The 20,479-nt window shown below is 40.9% G+C and overlaps 1 protein-coding gene across 2 annotated transcripts in view; it reads right to left on the bottom strand.

The window, feature by feature from the left end:
- Positions 1-942: 942 nt before the first annotated feature.
- The window catches only part of LCP1 (lymphocyte cytosolic protein 1), an 85,688-nt gene continuing 66,151 nt past the window's right edge, over positions 943-20,479 (bottom strand). For both annotated transcript variants that reach the window (XM_025363933.1, XM_025363934.1), the window contains 6 exons: positions 19,172-19,250; positions 18,317-18,431; positions 17,328-17,461; positions 9,102-9,225; positions 5,834-5,958; positions 943-2,745 (listed from right to left, as the gene is read on the bottom strand). In XM_025363933.1, coding sequence (XP_025219718.1) covers positions 2,613-2,745; positions 5,834-5,958; positions 9,102-9,225; positions 17,328-17,461; positions 18,317-18,431; positions 19,172-19,250 — 710 coding nt within the window. In that variant the 3' untranslated portion in view covers positions 943-2,612. The remainder of the gene's footprint in view (positions 2,746-5,833; positions 5,959-9,101; positions 9,226-17,327; positions 17,462-18,316; positions 18,432-19,171; positions 19,251-20,479) is intronic.

The raw sequence follows: 20,479 nt of genomic DNA on the forward strand, positions 1-20,479 counted from the left end.
CTGTCTCCTGCCCTTCTTTCTCCCCTGAAGCAACCCATGGAAAGCAGAATTCCTCTTTCTCAGGGAGGGTCATAGAAACTAGAACCCCTTTTCCCCAACAAGTCATAAAACCCTAGAAAAATTACTCTAACCTTTCCCTCCCTTTCTGTGTAGACAGTGGCAGTGGCGGTAAAGAAATTCTCTGGCCCACCTTGCCTGATAGTAGAGGATAAGACCCTCGTTCCAGGGGGGTCCTGCCCTGATCCCTGGAGGAAAAAATGCTACAGACTGCGGCCAAGAAGAATTAGAACAGACAAGCCTTGCTGGGCTTCCCCTTCCATTTATTAGCCTTGGATCACAGCCTTTTGCCCAATCACGTTTCTGCACGGCCGTTCATTCTGCATTAAATCTAAGCACAAAAATGAAGTTTTCTTTGGATCTTTGGGTTTCATTTCTAAAAGCTCCCATGTCATGTAAAACTCTGATGAAAGAAATTTGTTATCCTTTTCTCTTGTTAACTGATCTTTCGTCGTAGTATTGACCGTGATTATTATGATAGGTGAGGAAAGGTATCACACCTCTACACTCCTCCAAGTTCAGTGTATTTCTGAGTTTGGCTCTCAGCTTTAATTTTATTCCCTGCTTTACCTCATGGAAGTTTATTCTTCAGTTTTTAGCTAAACTATTTCTCCTCAGACTGTTTCCTGTCATAAATTCATGTCTCACCCTGCCCTTCTTTTTATCACTTGTCACATCTGTTATTTTCATTGTTTAACTTCTGTCTTTCCAAAGACAGGCAACAGTTGAACACGGTGCCTGTTTAATTCATAGGCACATTGCTAAAACCTTGCACCATGCCTAGCACATATTAGGCACTTGAACATGTTGGTGGAATGAATGAATGAATGATTTATAGCACACCGTTAGCAAACTTTCAAAAGGAAACATCCAGAGACACCTAAATATAGGGAACATTTTATTTGGAAAGATTTTGAGCATCATTCTCTTTTCATTTTTTATTAAGGCAGTAACATTCTTTTTTCCCGGAGGTGGATGGGGGAAATGATTTGAGGCTACAGTAAGTCCAATCTGAAGTCAAAACCAACCACTTTGCATTCAGAAGCAGCAAAAATACTGGTGATGGGCTGGGAGGAGCCATATGTTGGCTTTCTGAGTCCACTGCCAAGGAACAGATCCAGAGCAATGCATTTCAATTGCTTTGAAAAATGGCTAAGTTCCATTACATACCACTACTAAAGAAGATACCTCATTGATGAAGCCTTTCACCATGACAGAGGGAGTCTAGTGCTGGTTCACAATGGCCTGTTGCGTTTTAGCCTTCAGTTGGTTTAGGGGGAAATTGCTTAACCTATGAGAGTTGCTCAAATTCATATTGTTCTTGTTTTGCTTTGGAATTCTTTGTCCAGTAAATTAGCTCTTCATAACACAATCCCGCCATTTCTTATCCAGCATAGATTCATTCTACCCTTGACAGCTGGCCAGGTGTGTGTGTATGTGCATAGGGGTGCTATTCATTGGCACATATTGTCCCCTCTGGAGTTTAGGGGTGGCAGAAAGCTTTTATAGTACCAAAAAAGTAAACATTGATAATATGGCCTGACAACAACCAGATATGCTAAGCTCTAGAAGCAAAAGCAAGGCAGGATTGCCTCCAAATGTGGACAGATATTAGCCATACCACACTAACTAGAATCTAATGTGAGGGCTGAATGCCTGGAGAGGCAGCACCCTAAAGGATGCTTAGTTACAGCTCCATGCTGCCCCCGAGTGGCTTGATGCTCCATTACACCCTCCTTGGATCCAACCTTCCGTTAAGAGTTAAGGCTCTGGAGGGCAGAGTATTCAAGATGTTAGATCTAGTCCAAGCCCAAATTCTAGAGTTAAAAACAGAGGGGTTCTTAGTGGCTGGAAAAAAAAACAAAACCTGATGACATCTGGGACTCCAGTTTTGAGGAAAGGTTCTGATGATGAGGCTTACTTCTGCAGGCTACCAGAGACTCCTGAGACTTCAACAGCTTGACTGATTTATCAGACGCTCCAAGTGGCCCAGAGACAAGGATGGCCAGAAGAGATGGGGCCTCCAGAAGGCATGGTTCCAAGTGCGTGAGGAGCAAAGTCATGGGAGGCAGGGTACGAAGAAGGGACAGAAAGAGAGGCTTGCAACAGATCAAAGGCTGACCTCCAGGAACAGGGTTTAGAGCAGGTGTGATGATTCCCCTCCTGGCCCTCATATCAAACAAAGAAAAGGGAAGCCACATGAAGCGGGTTTGAAAGATTACATCAAAATTAATATCACTGCAGCTTCTATCCTCGACTAATGGCAAAAGCGAGAAGGGTACTTGGAAAATAACTTCTTTCTTTTCCTCTAGATTTTCGAAGAAGCAAATAAATCAAGAATAGAAACCTATATATAGGAGGTTGGGCCTCCAGCAAAGAATGAAGCACTTTTTGTTAAATACAGAAGAGGCTACTTGGCTGCACTAATATGTGCTTTTTGGAATCTTGTAGAATGTCACCAAGTTGAACTTTGGAATGGCTTGAATCATCCCGGAAGCATCTGTGCTGGGCAGTCAGGAGTGAGTGCACCGCCTCCCACCCGGCCCCACCGGGCCTCACACCCTCTTCATTCCTTTCCCCATAAGGCAGGCAAACACGGTCATGACCATTTTGGGGTTCACTTCAACCAGGTCTTCTGGTAGGGCATACACTCTTGCTCCAATTTTTCGGGCCATAGAGATGGCATACCTAAAAGGGAGAAAAGAGGAAAAATAAGGAGAGCCTAAGAAGCACAGCATGAATGGGACCCTGGAGGGTCACAGTCACAGTCGCTCCATACTCAGGACAGAACTCACTCCTGCAGTGGCTGGAGTCAGTCACCAGCATCCTCACACTTTTGTGGACAAATTTTGGCTCAACCAAAGCTTCTGACAAAGCATCAGACTTGCTGGCTAGTCTCGTGATCACTATCAAGTGTATTATTTGTCCTTGGAGACCTCTTCAGCTCCTGCCTTTTTTTTTTTTAAGCTTTTTTTTTTTTTTTTTTTGGTAGAGACAGGGATCTTACTATGTTGCCCAGGCTAGGCTTGAACTCCTGGCCTCAACAGAACCTCTTGCCTCAGCCTCCCAAAGCACTGGGATTACAGGCGTGAGCCACTACACCTGGCACATGCTGCCACTTTTGATACCCACACCAGGAGTATTCTCTTGGGCTACATAGCAGCATGGCAGAAAGAGTCACAGAACTGAATAAAAATGTGTGCTAGGAAAAGTTTGCAGACTACATTTCAACTACAGTAACATTTTTACAAGGAATAAAAGAGGAAAAATGTGTTTATAATATCGTGACCTTGGCTGGGCGCGGTGGCTCACACCTGTAATCCCAACACTTTAGGTACCTGAGGTGGGTGGATCATGAGGTCAGGAGATCGAGACCATCCTGGCTAACATGGTGAAACCCCATCTCTACTAAAAATACAAAAAATTAGCCAGGCGTGGTGGCATGTGCCTTTAGTCCCAGATACTCTGGAGGCTGAGGCAGGAGAATCTCTTGAACCTGGGAGGTGGAGGCTGCAGTGAGCCGAGATCGTGCCACTGCATTCCAGCCTGGGTAACAGAGCGAGACTCTGCTTCAAAAAAAAAAAAAAAAAAAAAAAGTCCTGGCCTTCCACATCAATTTTTTTATTCTTTGTTCCATTCCAATTCTTGCCAATGTATATTTGTACTTATTTATGGCACTGCAATATAGAGTAGCCAGAGACTTATATTCCATATTTTCACATAGAATGATGATAGCTGCATCAGAACATTTTTGCTCTGTTTGTAGATATATGAAGATAAATTTTATTAATTATAATCTATTTTCAAAGAGCTCACACTCCTACCTGGCAGTTCTTTTGTTCACCTCATTTATTATCTAGTGACCTCTTACTATGGTTACACCAGACACTCTTCACTCTACCCAAACCCACGTTTACTACCTCCTGCTCTCTTCAAATTACTTTACTTTTACTTTATTGATCAAATTAAATTAAGAGCATCAGGCAGGAGTAGACCCATTTTTTCTCCTTGTCTGTCTCTCAATAACTTCTTCCATATTAATTATTAATGAAGTAAAATTAATTCTTCCCCATTATAAAACACAGAAGGAAAATTGTCTGAAAACTAGAAAGGAGCTTCAAACAAAATCACACACAATCTTGCCACCATAACATAACCATTCTTCACATTTTGTGTAATATCTTTCACCCCTTTTCCTAAATAATTTTGTATCTTGCCCTCACAGGAGAGTGCTTACGAGTCCGGGCTCTGAAGTTGGACTTTGAATCTCAGCTGCACAACTGAAAAATTGTATGGCCTTGGCAAGTTTCTTAAACCTAATCACATTCCCCTTGAACATCTGGGCTGAAGGCTTTTTACAATTTCTGGGTCTTCATATGTGTTTTTCCTTCTGCCCGGAACATTCTTCCTCGCTCCTTCACCTGTCTACTTCCTTCCTACTTGTCTTTTTCAATTGAGCTCAGCTGAGCTGCTATTTGCTCTAAAGGGCTATAGTCCCCTTCCTATCCCTTCAGGGATGCCTCATACCGTCCCTTCCACACCTCTCATCACAATCTATTGTGATTTTAGTTTGTTTATTTCTCTCCGTTAGATTGTGTTAAACGTTGGCATCCCGGGAGCACAGGTTCCCACTTTCCCAAACCGGAAACAGAAAGAAGGGCTCTGTTGAGACTATAAAGCAGGGATGCTGGGCACTAGATCCTTGTCACTTCTAGACCTGTGCTATGAGCTGAATTGTGTCTCTTCGAAATTCATAGGCTGGAGTCAACCCCCAGCACCTCAGAGTGTGACCCTGTTTGGACAGAGGGTTGCTGCAGATGTAAATAGTTAAGATGAGGTCATGCTGGAGTTGGGTGGGACCTTAATCCAATAGGACTGGTGTCCTTCTAAGAAAAGAAGCATCACAGAGAAACGCAAAGGGGGAAGACAGCCGTGTGAAGTCACAGACACGCAGGAAGAATGCCATGGGAAGACGGAGGCAGAGACTGGCATGGGGCAGATTCTCCCTCAGAAGAAACCAATCCTGCCAACATCTGGATTGCAAACTTTTAGCTCCTATAACTGTGAGAGAAGAAACTTCTGCCGCCCGGTTTGTCTAGTACTTTGTTGTGGCAGCGCAAGGAAACTAGCAGAACCTGATCTGAGAAAAGCATCTGTCTGGAGCAGAAGTTCATCAGCTTTTTTTGCAGAAGACTAGATAGTAAACATCTTAGGCTTCGTTGTAACTACGCAACTCTGCTGTTGTAGCAGGGAAGCAGCTCTAGACAAGATGTAAAGGAATAGGCTGTGTTTCAATAAAACTTTATTTAGGAAAACAGGGCAGATCTGGCTCAGAAACTATAATATGCTGACACTCACTCTAGAGGAATCATCTGGCAGAGGACCTGAATGGTAAAGCAAAAGACAGTGGCTCTCACACTGGCAAAGGCTCTGCTGTGGAACCCTAGCCCTGGGCATTCTTATCCATGAATATTCATGAATGGGGCATTTGGTTAGGAAATTGGTTTTATGGAACTATAGGCTTGCTTATCAATGACAAGAATACTCTTATTATTATTTTTTTTGTCTTGCTTCCATTCTGGCACTAGGAGCTTTAAACTACTATTGTACCATATCCAAAATAGTGGTGATGAGACTACAGTAAGTCCTGAGAAGGAAAGGCATGCATAGCGAAAATGAAATGTTTGCATAAAGGCATGAGCATTAGACTTTACAACCATCCAGCTGCCAGTTGGGTCCTTCCCTCCCAATCTTAGGTTTATTTCTATTTACGTACTTTGCGTTGTTGAGTTTCTCATCATCATTCAGATTTTCTGTCTTCAGAAGGTCATAGTTAATGGAACCTGGTTGGATGGCATCGATGAGGTCCAGAACAGGCAGACTTGTACTAATCTTCGGGTCCTACGCAGAGAGAAAGGGAGGGGTTCATCAACGTGTCCCAAAGTTACTCCCATTCAGCTCAAAGGAAGTGGGTGGCTTTTTCTTCTTAAATAAGCACTATACACAGCCTGGTCTGGGAAATGCAGCAGTATTCCACATAGCGTTTCATATAAACTGTAGTTTCTGTAGGGGCATCAGTAACTTCCCGGAAAACCCACTGTCTACCAACAGCCGGTAGTCGTTCTCAAATAATAAATGGAAGGAAGTTAGCACAACTAGAGAAAGACATAAAGTTAAAAAGAGTGGATTGTGTCAACCATATGAAAAAATGCTCGGCATCACTAATCATTACAGAAATGAGGACCAAAACCACAATGAGATACCACTGCACACCATTCAGAAGGGCTATTACTAAAAAGTCAAAAAATAACAGATATCGGTGAGGTTGTGAATGATTGTACACTGTTGGTGGGAATGTAAATTAGTTCAGCCCCTGTGGAAAGCAGTTTGGAGATTTCTCAAAGAACCAAAAATAAAATTACCATTTGAACCAGCAATTCCAATATTGGGTACATACTCAAAGGAAAATAAATTATTCTTCCAAAAAGACACCTGCATGCTCATGTTCATCACAGCACTATTCATAATAGAAAAGATATGGAATCAACCTAGGTGCCCATCAACAATGGACTAGATAGAGAAAATGTGGTGCATATACATCACGGAATACTATGGAGCCATAACAAAGGATAAAATATGCAGCCATAAAAAAGAATAAAATCATGTCATTTGCAGCAACATGGATGCAACTGGAGGCCATTACCCTAAGTGAATTAATACAGTAACAGAAAACCAAATTCTGCATCTATTCACTTATAAGAGGAAGCTAAACATTGGGTATATATGGACATAAAGGTAGGAAAAACAGACACTGATGAATAAAAGCAGTAGGAGGGTGGAAGTGGGTTAAAGGTGAAAAACTACCTGTTCAGCACTATGCTTACTATTTGGGTGACTGGTTGAATAGAAGCCCAAACCTCAGCATCACACAATATACCCTTGTAACAAACCTGCAGATGTACTCTCTGAATCTATTTTTTTTTTAAAGAGTGGGTTGTGTTCATTTTTTAAAGGGCTTCACATAAAAGGAATGTGGGGCTAGTATGACATTTCTTTCGGTACACTATGTGGCCTCTTTTACTTAACCAATTCTGCAACGACTTACTAAGAAGACAGGAGAAAATGAGGCCCGAGTGTTAACAAGGAGCAAAAGAATTGCCAAACCTGTCTGAGAGTGAACCCCAGCATGGCTTACCAAATCTTGTCCCCATAAGAACACCCCAGAAGCCACAGCCTAATGTAATGGGCTGGAGCAGCAGTTATTTTAGGAAGAGAAGCACCCCTGGGCTATGTAACTGGCCACTTCATATTAACAGCTAAGCTACCTATAGATACACTACACTCTACAGCCTCACCCCACAGGTAAAAGGCATTTTCCTCCCATTTGTGGATCATCACATACAATTACTAGCCATACTCTCAGGAAGTTACTCAAGCTTTGATGTCTCCACCTATAAAATGAGGAAAACAGTAAAGCCAGCTTTACAATGTCAGTGAAGACACCCTGAGACATGAACAAGGAGCCCCTGGTACCCAGAGCACATTCAATATTTAGAGCTCCTTTTGACTTTGCTTTTCTTTACTGCCTTTCCAAATCTCCTTCTGGAAGAATCTGCTTGCATCAGTGACCAGCATCCACTCCTGACTGCTCAACTCTCCAGACTGAACAGTAGGCTGGAGATGGAGCAGAGGTGACGGTGATGAGCTCACAGCAGGTGGACACTCCTGCGACAGCCCTGCCGTGACAATATCTTCTGGTACTGCTTGTGGAAAGAGATTTGCATTTTTTCTTGATTTTGAAACGCAGGATGGATATCATGATGAACCGCCTCACCAACCCTGTTAATACAAGTCTGAAGGGGTTCCTCCCCCTAATCCTGACCTTCAAGCGGGAAAAATGTAGTTAAGACGGCCCAGGCATTATGGTGATGTGGATCGAGTGCACGGGTCCCTTGAGGAGGAGTCCAGTTAATGTATGAAACATGAGTCAAGACATTTAATGAAATGCTGCTATTAATAAAAATGGGATTTAGACAGAAGTATACAACTGCTTTTTTACAAAAAAAAATCACAAGGGAGATCTTTGAGCATTTTACACGTCACCATTATAATGTTAATCTGAATCATGGAGGTGCCCATATTTTACGAATACTATCATAGTTTTTATTACTTTGAAAGAACAATGCCTAAAATCTTGCCTCTAAAATCATGGGTTTTAAGTGGGAACTAAGCCCTGAGTACACATGGACATAAAGATGGGAATAGGCCAGGCATGGTGGCTCACGCCTGTAGTCCCAAAGCACTTTGGGAGGCTGAAGCAGGAGGATCTCTGGAGGCCAGGAATTTGAGACCAGCCTGGGCAACACAATGAGACCTCATTTCCAAAAAAAAAAAAAAAAATTGCTGGGTATGGTAGTGTGCACCTGTAGTCCCCGCTACTCGGAAGGCTGAGGCAGGAGGGTCACTTGAGCCCAGGAGGTTGAGGCCACAGTGAGCCACGATCATGCCACTGTACCCCAGCCTGGGTGACAGAGTGAGACCTTGTCACAAAAACAGATATAAAAAGTAAAATTAAAAAATAAAAAATATTTAAAAATAAATTAAAATTTAAAATATAAAAATAAAAATTAAAAATAGACAGTAGAAACTACGCAAATGGGGAGGGAGCGGGGAGGACAAGGGCCAAAAAAACTGCCCGCTGGGTACAATGCTCCGTGCCTGGGTGGTGGATTTATTTCTACCCCAAACCTCAGCATCACTCAATATACCCACGTAACAAATCTGCACATGTACCCCCTAAATCTAAAATAAAAGTTGAAATTTTTTTTAATGATGGGCTTTTATGATTAACTATTAAGGGGGAAGTATTGAGAAATTCATCAACGAAATGGCTGATGAACATCAAAACAACAACGAGTCATTTAAGCAGAATTGAAATGGGAGGCAGAGGCGCTAATACCTAACACTGAAGGTCACTTGAACACATAATGAAAACAATACAGATAGAGCTCAGATGGCCTCTAGCAGAAGACAAAGAAATTTACCTTGAAACTAGAGATGGATGAACTTTTCTGTGCTTCCCTCAACGTTTCATTCACCCAGTTGACAATAATGTCATCATTGACCTTCTGGCCACCACCAATTTCTTCGAGGATATTCAGTGTATACCTGAACAAAATAAAGAACGCTTTCTGGAGAACAGTGGCTAAAGAATTTAATATAAACAGAAAGTAGCTAAGGATGGAAGTTTTTTTTCAGGTATGTCACAGAAGACAGTCTAGACACCATTACATTTGAGAGAAAAAAAGAATAAATAACAACATTAGCTCCTTTTAGAATAACTTAAGATGTGACTTGATGGCTATTATAATGAAATGTAAAGCAAATACCTCCTTCTAAGCACGATCATTGCTCTGAGCAAAAAGAAAAAGGCAAAGGGAAAAAAATGCAAGGAAAGGCAAAATGAAGGAAGAGATTCCAACCTGTGACAATTGAAAAAAATAATTAAAATCAAGAAATAACTCAACATTGGAAAAGTCTGAATAGCCTACATGATAAAGAAAAAGTATAAAATATTTTTTTCCTTGTATAAGTAAAAATGTCAGAAATATGCTGACAAGGGTAATCTTTAGTCTGAAGGTAAGAATTACCTTAGATACCTACTGTTGTCAGAATTGGTTTGTTTGTTGTTTTGGAGGGGTTGGGGGACATTTATTAAGAAGATGTTTTAACCTCTTAAAATTGTATAGAGTAGACCAGGCGCCAGTAATCCCAGCACTTTAGGAGGCCGAGGTGGGCAGTTCGCTTGCGCTCAGGAGTTCCAGACCTGCCTGGGAAACATAACGAAACCCGGTCTCTACCAAAAACACACACAAAAAATTAGCTGGACATGGCAGCGCTTGTCTGTAGTCCCAGCTGCTAGGGAGGCTGAGGCAGGAGTATTGCTTGAGTCTGGGAGGCAGAGGTTGCAGTGAGTTGAGATAGTGCCACTGCACTCCAGCCTGGGTGACAGAGTAAGACTCTGTCTCAAAAAGAAAAGAAACAAAAAAAAACAAAAATCAAAAAACCCAAACATTCTCTGGAGCAGAGAAGAACCACCATTCCCTAAAGCTACTCCCTTCTGAAAGGGAAATACAGGGGAGAAAGCCCAGAGTTGAGGAACACATGGGCTTGTTGACTTCATGGTTCAGGTTGGCAGGAGGGGATCAAATTACACATGAAAGACCTTCAGGGCTAGAATTGCAGTGTGTGCTTCCCAAAGTGAAACTGCAGAATCCTGTGACTGAATCTCATCTGACCAGTCTACCTAAATTCAGGTCATCCTCCACTTGGGTGCTCTAGGATTTTGCTTACATAATCCACTGGGTATCTTCCTCTAGTTACTGCTCCTATGGACAGTACAGTTCCCCCATGACTTTCCAGATGGTTTTCAAATTTAGTCCCTGAAATAGGAGCATTGCCTTGCTTCCTCTAGGTTAAAGCACCTTCCCATTATTGAAGAAAGGAAAGAAAATGGCTTCTGTAACTTTTCTTTAGAAAAATTCACATTTAAGTGACGTCCTATCAATTACACCTCCCAAGTCTCCCTCAAATCAATTAGCTCCTCTTCCTTCTGTTTCTCCATCTCACAGAATTTCCTTTCTGAAGTACAGTTCTGGTCTTTTTTTTTTGGAGATGGGGTCTCAGTATGCAGCCCATGGCCCAGGCTGGAGTGCAGTGGATATTCACAGGTATGGTCATTGCTCACTGTGTCCCCGAACTCCAGGGCTCAAGCAATCCTCCCACCTTAGCCTCCCCAGTATGGGATGGACCACAGACACATGCCACTGTTCCCTGCTTGGTCACGTCATTTAAAGTGACTCGACATGGCCCAAAGAATACAGGTTAAGCTCCAGCATACAGCACACAAGACCCTTTACAATTTGGCTCTAGTGTTCTTTTCCAGCACATCTGTGATTTCCTTCTTCCCTCCCTGCTTCCTTGCTCATCGTGTCCTACACACACACACACACACACACACACACACACACACACACAGACCTATACACATTTCAACTGCACAGAGCCACCAGCAGCTTCCCGGCCACACCTCCATCCTCCTTCTGCCTCCTGCTTCTGGGACTCAGCTGTACTCACTGCCTGGGCCCTCTTCCCTTCTAGTGAATTCCTAATCTTTTGAACAATCCTCAGCTCAAGTATCACTTTTCCAGCTTACACAGTGTATTAATCAGTATTGGTACACTTGCTTCAAACCTGTTTCCCGGAACTTTTGATGGCATTGGCATCCACTGTGTGCCCTCGGACAGGGTCCATGTGCCCTGTTTATCAGAGCTTAGCAGACTGCCTAGCACTACTGGGCATCTAGTAAATGAAGGCACAGAGTGGCGGGTGAAATAAATGGAGTGACTTTCTCCCAGGTAAAGCAAGGGGATAATAAAGATGTTTAGTCTGGGCCCAGAGATGGGAACAAATTGCTGAGAAATCATGAGTAGAAATGGGATAAGTGCAGATAGATTTTCAAAATATTTCTAGTTTGGAAAAGATCCTACTTTCGATCTGTTCATAAAGGTTACATTTTATGGCATAACTGGCTTCTTATTTCTGGATAGCATGCATATTAAGTTATTAGCATTTACTGTAACATCTAAGAATTTCTGCCTAATGAATGTCTGAATAAAAAAACGGTAGGTTAGTGCTTGCTTCATTAGGTCCTCTCCATATATAACCTGATGGAACAAACTAAGTTTAATCTTCTGGTAGCTTCTCTTGTCCTGGGACCTAGTTCTCACTTCCCTTCATCAGGAGTTGCAGCCCTGTGTTGTCCACAAGCTCATATAAACAGCAGCGGTGTTCTTGACCCACCTGCTAAGCCTGGGAACTAAATGGTGCAGAGGAGAAGCCCACCTTTACACTAAAGTCCATCTGCAAGAGTAAAAAGCTACTAAGGAACAGGGAACCTTATAGAGGTATGGCAAATTGTGGAGGCAACTTACTGCATTTTGGGGTTTGAGAACAGCCTCTCATAGTGGCACAGAGTTCCAGTGAACACAAGGCGGTCTTTCTACCACCTCAAGTGAGATGCAGAGGTTTGAAATGGAATCAGACACCCACTTGTAAGTACAATGATTAAAAAAAAAAAAAAGGAAAAAAAAAAACACAAAGGGAAGAAAGAATAGAATTAGGCTGGGCCCGGCACGGTGGCTCATGCCTGTAATCTGAGCACTTTGGGAGGCTGAGGCGGGCGGATCACCTGAGGTCGGGAGTTTGAGACCAGCCTGACCAACATGCAGAAACCTTGTCTCTACTAAAAGTAGAAAATTAGCCAGGTGTGGTGGTGCATGCCTGTAATCCCAGCTATTCTGGAGGCTGATGCAGGAGAATTGCTTGAACCCAGAGGGTGGAGGTTGCAGTGAGCTGAGATCACACCATTGCACTCCAGCCTGGGCAACAAGAGCAAAACTGTCTCAAAAAAAAAAAAAAAAAAAAAAAAAAATTAGGCTGCAGCCTCCGTTCTAGATAGTACACTAAGCAATTGCTCATCTAAATAAAAATTCAAAATGTAAAACAAAAACTAATTTGGTCTGTGTCTTTCTAGATTTTTCCTTTTGAGATAATTACTGCATATCATCAAACCTGCTTCGGGATGACTGTGCTGTTAAATGGAGCCCTCCAGACACGATCTCAGTATTACCAGTGTTTGCAAAATGTGCTGTGCTGAAAAGCTCTTTGTCAAAATGAAACAGCGTTATGAGCTCCAGCTTTAGCCAGTTCTTCCTTCAACAAGAGGATTGATGAGGTTTGGATGTGAGACACCAGAGGGATGTGATTATTACCTGCTTATTTTCCTGCCTTCCAACGCTTGTTTTATTTATTTACTATTTGGCACAGAGGAACAAACCGTGGTGTTTTGTTTTTGAAGGACCCATCCTAACTTCACCATCCACAGCCTGTTTGACTTGGGGAGAGTTTCCCATTTGTCTGCTTCAGATTCTTTGTTCATTTGTTTGAGTAGAGCTATCATTGCCATGTGCTGGCAGCCTGCTTGCTTCAAGGGTTTTATCTGCAAGTTTATGCATACGCTGTTTGCCAACTGTCCACCCTGAGAATGATTTCCAAGCTACTGAAGGGGAAAGGGAAGTTTAAGTACATATCTCTCATTTGCTCTCATGGGAAAAAATGACAAGCTCTTTATTGTCCAGATAAATGACCAAATTAGCACATCAGCACAATTCAGTGAAATACATTCCAGCTAGAACTGGCTGTAAATTTAATAGATCTTTTAATATATGGCATGCAGGGAAAAAAATCCCTTCTGGTGCCATTTATATAATTATCAGTCATTTCTTCTCCTTCTACAGTAATATATTTCTCTGCCTACTTTCTTAAATGCACAATTCTTGTGTAGTAAACACTCACGAGAAATACGACTTTTCAACCAGGTGAAGATAGCAATAGCAGAGTAGACCTTATTGTGTATGTGCCAGCCATTAAATAGGGTTTTGAGCCACATTTTTATAAAACATCCAAAGATCATATTGCTAGATGTTTTTCAGATATTATCAAATTTAACACAGAATAGAGCTGGCCTGAGTTTTTTTATTTTTTATTTTTGACATGGAGTCTTGCTCTATTACCTAGGTTGGAGTGCAGTGGCACGATCTTGGCTCACTGCAACCTCCACCTCCCAGGTTCAAGCAATTCTCCTGCCTCAGCCTCCTGAGTAGCTGGGACTACAGGCACACACCACCATGCCTGGCTAACTTTTGTATTTTTAGTAGAGATGGGGTTTCACCATGTTGGCCAGGCTGGTCTCGAACTCCTCACCTGAGGTGATTCACCTGCCTCAGCCTCCCAAAGTACTGGGATTACAGCATGAGCCACCGCACCCAGCTGCCCTGAGCTTTTTAATCATCAAAAAAGAATATATTAAAGATTATTTAATATTGAAACCCGTGAGTCAGTTTAACTGTTGCAACTAAAAGGACTTTTGCTTTGGTTTTTAAAGCAATCAGTATGAATTGCTAATCTGTTAAAAATTGAAAACTTGTGGAAGATAATAAAGATAGCTTGGAAAGAGCATCTGGAAATACACTGGTGAGAACAGCCCTAAGCAGTTTTCAATGATGTTCTGGATACATGCAGTAAACTAAAAGATAGAGTTGGAGATTCTTTAGCTCTGGAGTTTTATGCAATAGGGGAGCCTTATGACATCCACCTCCATCATTAAAGAGACCCCAGTTTAGAAATGGGCAATGGAGCTCTATACTTAGTAAAGTAAAGTGAATCAGGGAGTGAAATCTTTTATGATCACTTCCGATTATCCTACCTTATCTGGAAATACTGCCACAATTACATCCAGAGCCAGCCATTATTAGGATCTGCAGACAGTGGCTTGGAACTAAAGCTGCAGTGCTTAGGCACACCACAAACCTTGCCTTTGCCATTATCTTGCCAGATGGAATGTAATGTGACATGCAGTTTCTGGGGCTTCCTTCCAGGTAGGAAAATGAATTATGTCACACTAACATAGGCTCTAATGTGGGGATGTAAAATTCCTGCTTTGTCAGAGCTATTAGTACAAGGGGAAAGACTGAAGCATTTACAAGTAGATTATTGTATTACTTACAGAATTCCTATCTAAAAGTCTTCCCAAGCTTATGATTTTGTACCAAAATTGTTTCTTTTTCTTATAATCTATTTTCTGTTTGCGTATCTTCTTATATTCTATTTTTGTTTAACTAATATCACCCTATAATTCTCACATTAGTCAAGCTTATATTCAGTTCCAAAGTGTTTCTAAAGTTCTCTATGAAAGGAACTTCCGTTTCTGGCCATGATGGAATAACGGGAACCACATTTAAACACCTCTAATACAGTGAAAAACATACAAAACAATGTTGTTCAGACATCACACAATAGGAAGTGCGGGACAGTGGCCCCTGAAAAGAAGAAAACAAAGTGAGCCTTAAGATTTTCCCAGCACGGAAGAAGTTTCCAAGCTGCAGCAGAGGAGGAGAAAACGCAAACAGAGCATGGCCATCCTCTTGAGTGGAGGAAACAGGAATGAGAAATGAAGGAAGCCCAGGTGCCTAGGATTTAGGGGGAAGACTACCAGAGCGGTGAGAACTGTATAGAGAGAAGAGAGTCATTCAGAAAGAAAGCTTCAGCGGCCTTCAGAGGGTTTCTCTCAGTCTTCAGCTGAGGACCGCTCAGTGCACATGTGTGAAGAAACTACTAGAGGCTGCGGGGAAAAGCCCACCAGAAATGAGCTGGCAGAGCAATCCTTGGGGCTCACACAAGGCTGGTGATAATTTGTTCCTACCAGCTGGAGTGGAAAAATTTCATAATACATGAGCATCAAGTAAAGTACTCAGAAGACTATTTTCTCATTACTAACAAGCAAAATGAGCTCTACATTAATTAAGCTTAAAAGTAAGCCTCAAATGGACCAAACTGTATTTAAGTAACTTAAGTCTATCCCAGGATAACATTTAAGAATATTTAAAGGAATACAGAAATATCCAGTACACAGCAAGGTCAAATTCGTGATAGCCGACATATAATTAAAAAATTAGCAGCATCCAAAGAAGCCAAAAAATATGACTCATAATGAAGATGAAAATAAATTCGTAGAAACAGATCCCAAAATAAGTTACTGTAATTATTTTCCATATGTTCAAGAAAGTAAAGGAAAGGACAGATATGGGAGATATAAAAATGACTCAAAATTTCCATACTGGAGATGATCCAGGTTAAAAAACAGGTACACTGGATGGAGTTAATGGAACATTAGACACACACACACACACACACACACACACACACACACGAGATTAGTGAACTTGAAAACATAGCAATACAAGTTATCCAAAATGAAACATAGAGAAAATAAATAAATAAAGCATCAGTGAGCTTAGGGACAACTTTGAATGATCAAATATACACACACTTGGAATCCCCCAGAACCAGGGTTGGTGGGTACAGAAGATATATTTGAAGAGATGAGAGTTAAGTTTTCCAAATTTGATGGAAAGTATAAATCCATAGATCCTATAAGTTAACAAACCTCAAGCATAAGAAACAACAATGGGGCTGGGCACGGTGGGGTGGCACGCCTATAATCCCAGCCCTTTGGAAGGCCAAGGCGGGCAGATCATTAGGTCAGGAGTTTGAGACCAGCCTGTCCAACATGGTGAAACCCCGTCTCTACTAAAAATACAAAAATTAGCTGGGCATGGTAGTGTGGACCTGTAGTCCCAGCTACTCAGGAGGCTGAGGCAGGAGAATCACTTGAACCCAGGAGGTGGTGATTGCAGTGAGCAGAGATTATATTACTGCACTCCAGCCTGGGTGACAGAGCAAGACTCTGTCTCAAAAAAAAAAAAAAAAAAAAAAAAATATATATATATATACACACACACACACACATCATAATAAAATTACCTAAAACCTGTAATAAAGAGAAATCTTAAGCCAGAAGAGAAATACTACATACAAGGGAACAAAGGTAAGAATGACAATAGATTTCCTCTTGGAAACAATGTGAGCCAGAAGACAGTGAAACTATCTTTAAAGTACTGAAAGAAAAACCTATCAACTTAGAATTCTGCACTCAGAGAAAAAAATCTTTTGAAAATGAAATAGACATTTTCAGACATACAGAGGCTGAACTCATTCATCACCAGCAGACTTGCACTATTAGAAATATTTTAGGTAGACAGTAAATGATACCAAATGGAAATCTTAATCTATAAAATAGTAGGAAGAGCACTAGAAATAGTAAATACGTAGATAAATATAGCATAATTTCACCTTTATTTTATAAGTCCCTTTAAAAGTAATTGTTATTTACACAGATCAGTTGAAGTAAAAGGCTGATAAAAAGATATGCCATGCTAACCACTAATCAATAGGAAGCCTGTAGAAGCAATAGTAGCTATTATCTATTAATGTCAGAAAAAATAGATTTCAGAGAAAAGAATATTAGTAGGCATAAAGAAGGCTACTTCATAAGGACAAAGGGATGATTAAATCAGAATGAAACAACAATCTAAACTGTTTATGAACCTAATCACAGAGTTTCACAATACTTGAAACAAAAACTGACAGAACTGAAACAAAAAGCAGAAAGGTAAAAAGTGCTTCTCTGGTTATTAAGATTAGCTTCAAACATGCTTTTACTGAATTAACTCATACTGCTAAAAATGTGCTAATATTTTTCCAGGTAAATAATGCATTCAAGAAAAAGCCACTTCCATAAGCTATGCTACCTTCTCATTAGCTGCCAAATCAAGGCCAATGTGAGAGTGCGGTTTCCTTCATTGAGATCTTGTCCACCGATGCCAACTAGGGAGAACTTCGCTTGATTCTTCCCCAATTCTACCGCATAGTTACAATTCTCAAGCTGAACGAGCAGAAAGGAAAACAATTTAACGTCAGCATCTTGATTATGATAAATACCAGATAAATAATAAAAATAAAGATAAAAAATGAAATAAATATGGTCAGACTGAATGACTTCTCAAGTCTCAACTGGTTCTGCCATTCTAGGATTCAAAAGTAAAGAATTTTTCATCTTTCCTTAGAAACCCCTCACTTTCATAAAAAAATTCATAATGTGGAAAACCAAAATGAATTCATTATTATGAATATGTTCACCGCTATATCACACTGCATGAATGGAGAGCCATCCTTAGTTACCTACATGTAATATTTCTAAAATAGGTGAATACACAGAGATTGACATGGAAAATTTGGAGTCTCCATCCTCTGCACACATAGCAAACGGACATGTGAACAGATATTCCTGCAGCTACGCATGGATCATTAACAGCCACAGCAATAAGAAATGCTGAGAAATGGCTGTGTCAACCCTGTTGTTTCAAAACAATGTTCCCACTGTGTTGACAGTCAACAAACTATTTGAACAAGTCAAGCTGTCAGTACAAAGCTCCAATTCTTTAGAAATTAGAATAAAGATCCTGCTGAGGGAAAAATCCCTGTGGCTCTCTGCTTGCTCTAATTATCTTAATTAGAATTTTTGCATGATAATGTTTGAAGACATCCAACATGGAATTATAAATACGTAATCGACTGAAATAATGGACACACTTTAATAAACCTATTCAGGTTTCTGATTGCTGTACTAGAATTTAATTTCTGGATAAACATTGTTTGGCTGCCTTATAAAGTATTTAGAGTGCTCTTGCAAGCTATGACTTTGCCTGCCTGCTGGAACATCAGAACCATCATTGTTTACCTTCTTCATATTGCCTCCCAGTTTGGGGTACGGCGGTTTGTTTACTCTGTTCCAGTCAACAGGAACTTTAATCTTTTCATAGAGCTGGAAGATGACCAGGGCATCTGATAAGTCACTGAACAAAACAAACACAAAAGGATTCTCAGATATCCCACATTTATTCAGGGCCTACAATGGGCCAGACACTTTCTTACATATTAGTTCAGAGAATATTCACAACAACCCCGCACACTGGTAGTCGTAGCTCCATCTATAGAGGTGAAGAAACCATGACTCAGAGAGACTGGGGGACTCACTCTTCCCAGGTGTGACCAGCTATGCCCTTCCATCCAACATATGCTGCCTCAGGAAAAAAAAGAGCACTCTGGTGATGAAATCATCTGTACACCAAACCCCTGCAACATGCAATTCACTTGTATAACAAACCTGCACATGTACCCCTGTACCTAAAGGTTTAAAAATTGTAAAACTAAGTAAATGTAAAAGAAATGTTAAAAAAACAAAACAAAGACGGCTTTAACAAGTGGCATAGGAGACACTTCACCACAAACTTAACATCTGTTGTTTTGCCTGCTTGTGAGCAGATTATATGTATGATCACTTATGACATAGAGTAAATGTTTCATTTTGTTGAGGTATGATTTATGTATTGAGCACACAGTGAGACTGATGTATGTAGGTGAGGTGAGGTTTTCAGCTCAATAGCCAACATCTGAAGCTCAACTTGGCACTTTTCCCCTTCCATCAAGGTACACACATTTTGTGAAGAGAATGCACATCATGGTGGTATTTGGAATCCTATGGCTCTTTCGAGGTCTCTATCTTACATTAGAATGAGTTCCCAAATATTCCTACCTGTACAAATGATTGACTCGAGGGTTAACACCCAGGGAGTTCATCCAGTTCCTAAATGTCCGCTCTTCTCTCGTCTCACCTAGATGAAGGAAGATGGGTTATCTTTTGGGATGGAAGAAAACATGCCTTTTTTTATGACTAAAGTTTAACTAAAGAGGATGCAATAAAAACTGAAAATAGAATGACAGAAAGAAATAAAATAAACCCTATTGGATTTGGATGAGGGTTCTTATACGGTGTTAATTTTTCTTTCCCATTTCAATTCCACATGTATTTCTATAGCAGTAGTGTGTGGAATCCTGTGTGGGGTAGCTGTTCAGTTGGCTCTCAAAGGCTTACCTTCTTGCTGGAAAAAACAGGACTTTTAGGGAAAAGAACAGTATGGACTGAATTTGGATGGGGTGGAATTTGAACTTGCCCTTGGATAGCTAGCAAAATCTGGATCAGAAAAAGGAAAGAGTAGAAGATTTGGGGAGATAGCAAGGGGTGGGAGTAGAAGACAGTATAAATATGCATATATAGGGAGCAACAGGCAAGGTCTCTATTAAGAACATCAGGAACTGGTTTGGTCAGGGGTCTGTATTGTACAGTCCAATGAGATAACACTATCTGGAAGAAGGAGTCAGAATTGGAGATTTTATTTATTTATTTATTTATTTGTTTATGTTTTTTGAGACAGAGTCTCAGTGAGCGATCTCGGCTCACTGCAAGCTCCGCCTCCCGGGTTCACGCCATTCTCCTGCCTCAGCCTCCCTAGTAGCTGGGACTACAGGCGCCTGCCACCACGCCCGGCTAATTTTTTGTATTTTTTTGGAGAGACAGGGTTTCAATCTTTGGATACCAGGTAGCACATTTTAATTGACATATTAGACAATGGCAGTCATTATGGCTTTGTAAAATTACTATAATACATTCTTGAGCAAGGCAGAGATATAATAAAATCAGTACTGGGATGTGCCTGGCAGCAGTGTGTAGAATCACTGAAAGGCGATATGCATCTGAATTAAACACAGCAGAGGGCAGAGTTTTTGACATTAGCATGTGGGATACACTCAAGCATTTGATAAATGGAGGCTCCAAGATCCATTAAAATAATTGGCGTATGAGGTAATGAGTTTGGAAGAGCAGAAAAGAAATGTAACAATTGAGAAAATGTTCCAAAGGAAGAATTATTAGTATTTGCTGATTTAGTGGATGTAGGGATGAAGGATAGGAAGATACAGTAGGATCCAAGGTCTTTAGTTTTCATGACTAAAGAAAAAAAATGGTATGATTAATGGAAATGGAGCATTTCTAAAAGAGGGCAAA

The sequence above is a fragment of the Theropithecus gelada genome, chromosome 17 (assembly GCF_003255815.1).
Source record: "Theropithecus gelada isolate Dixy chromosome 17, Tgel_1.0, whole genome shotgun sequence".
Lineage (NCBI taxonomy): Eukaryota > Metazoa > Chordata > Mammalia > Primates > Cercopithecidae > Theropithecus > Theropithecus gelada.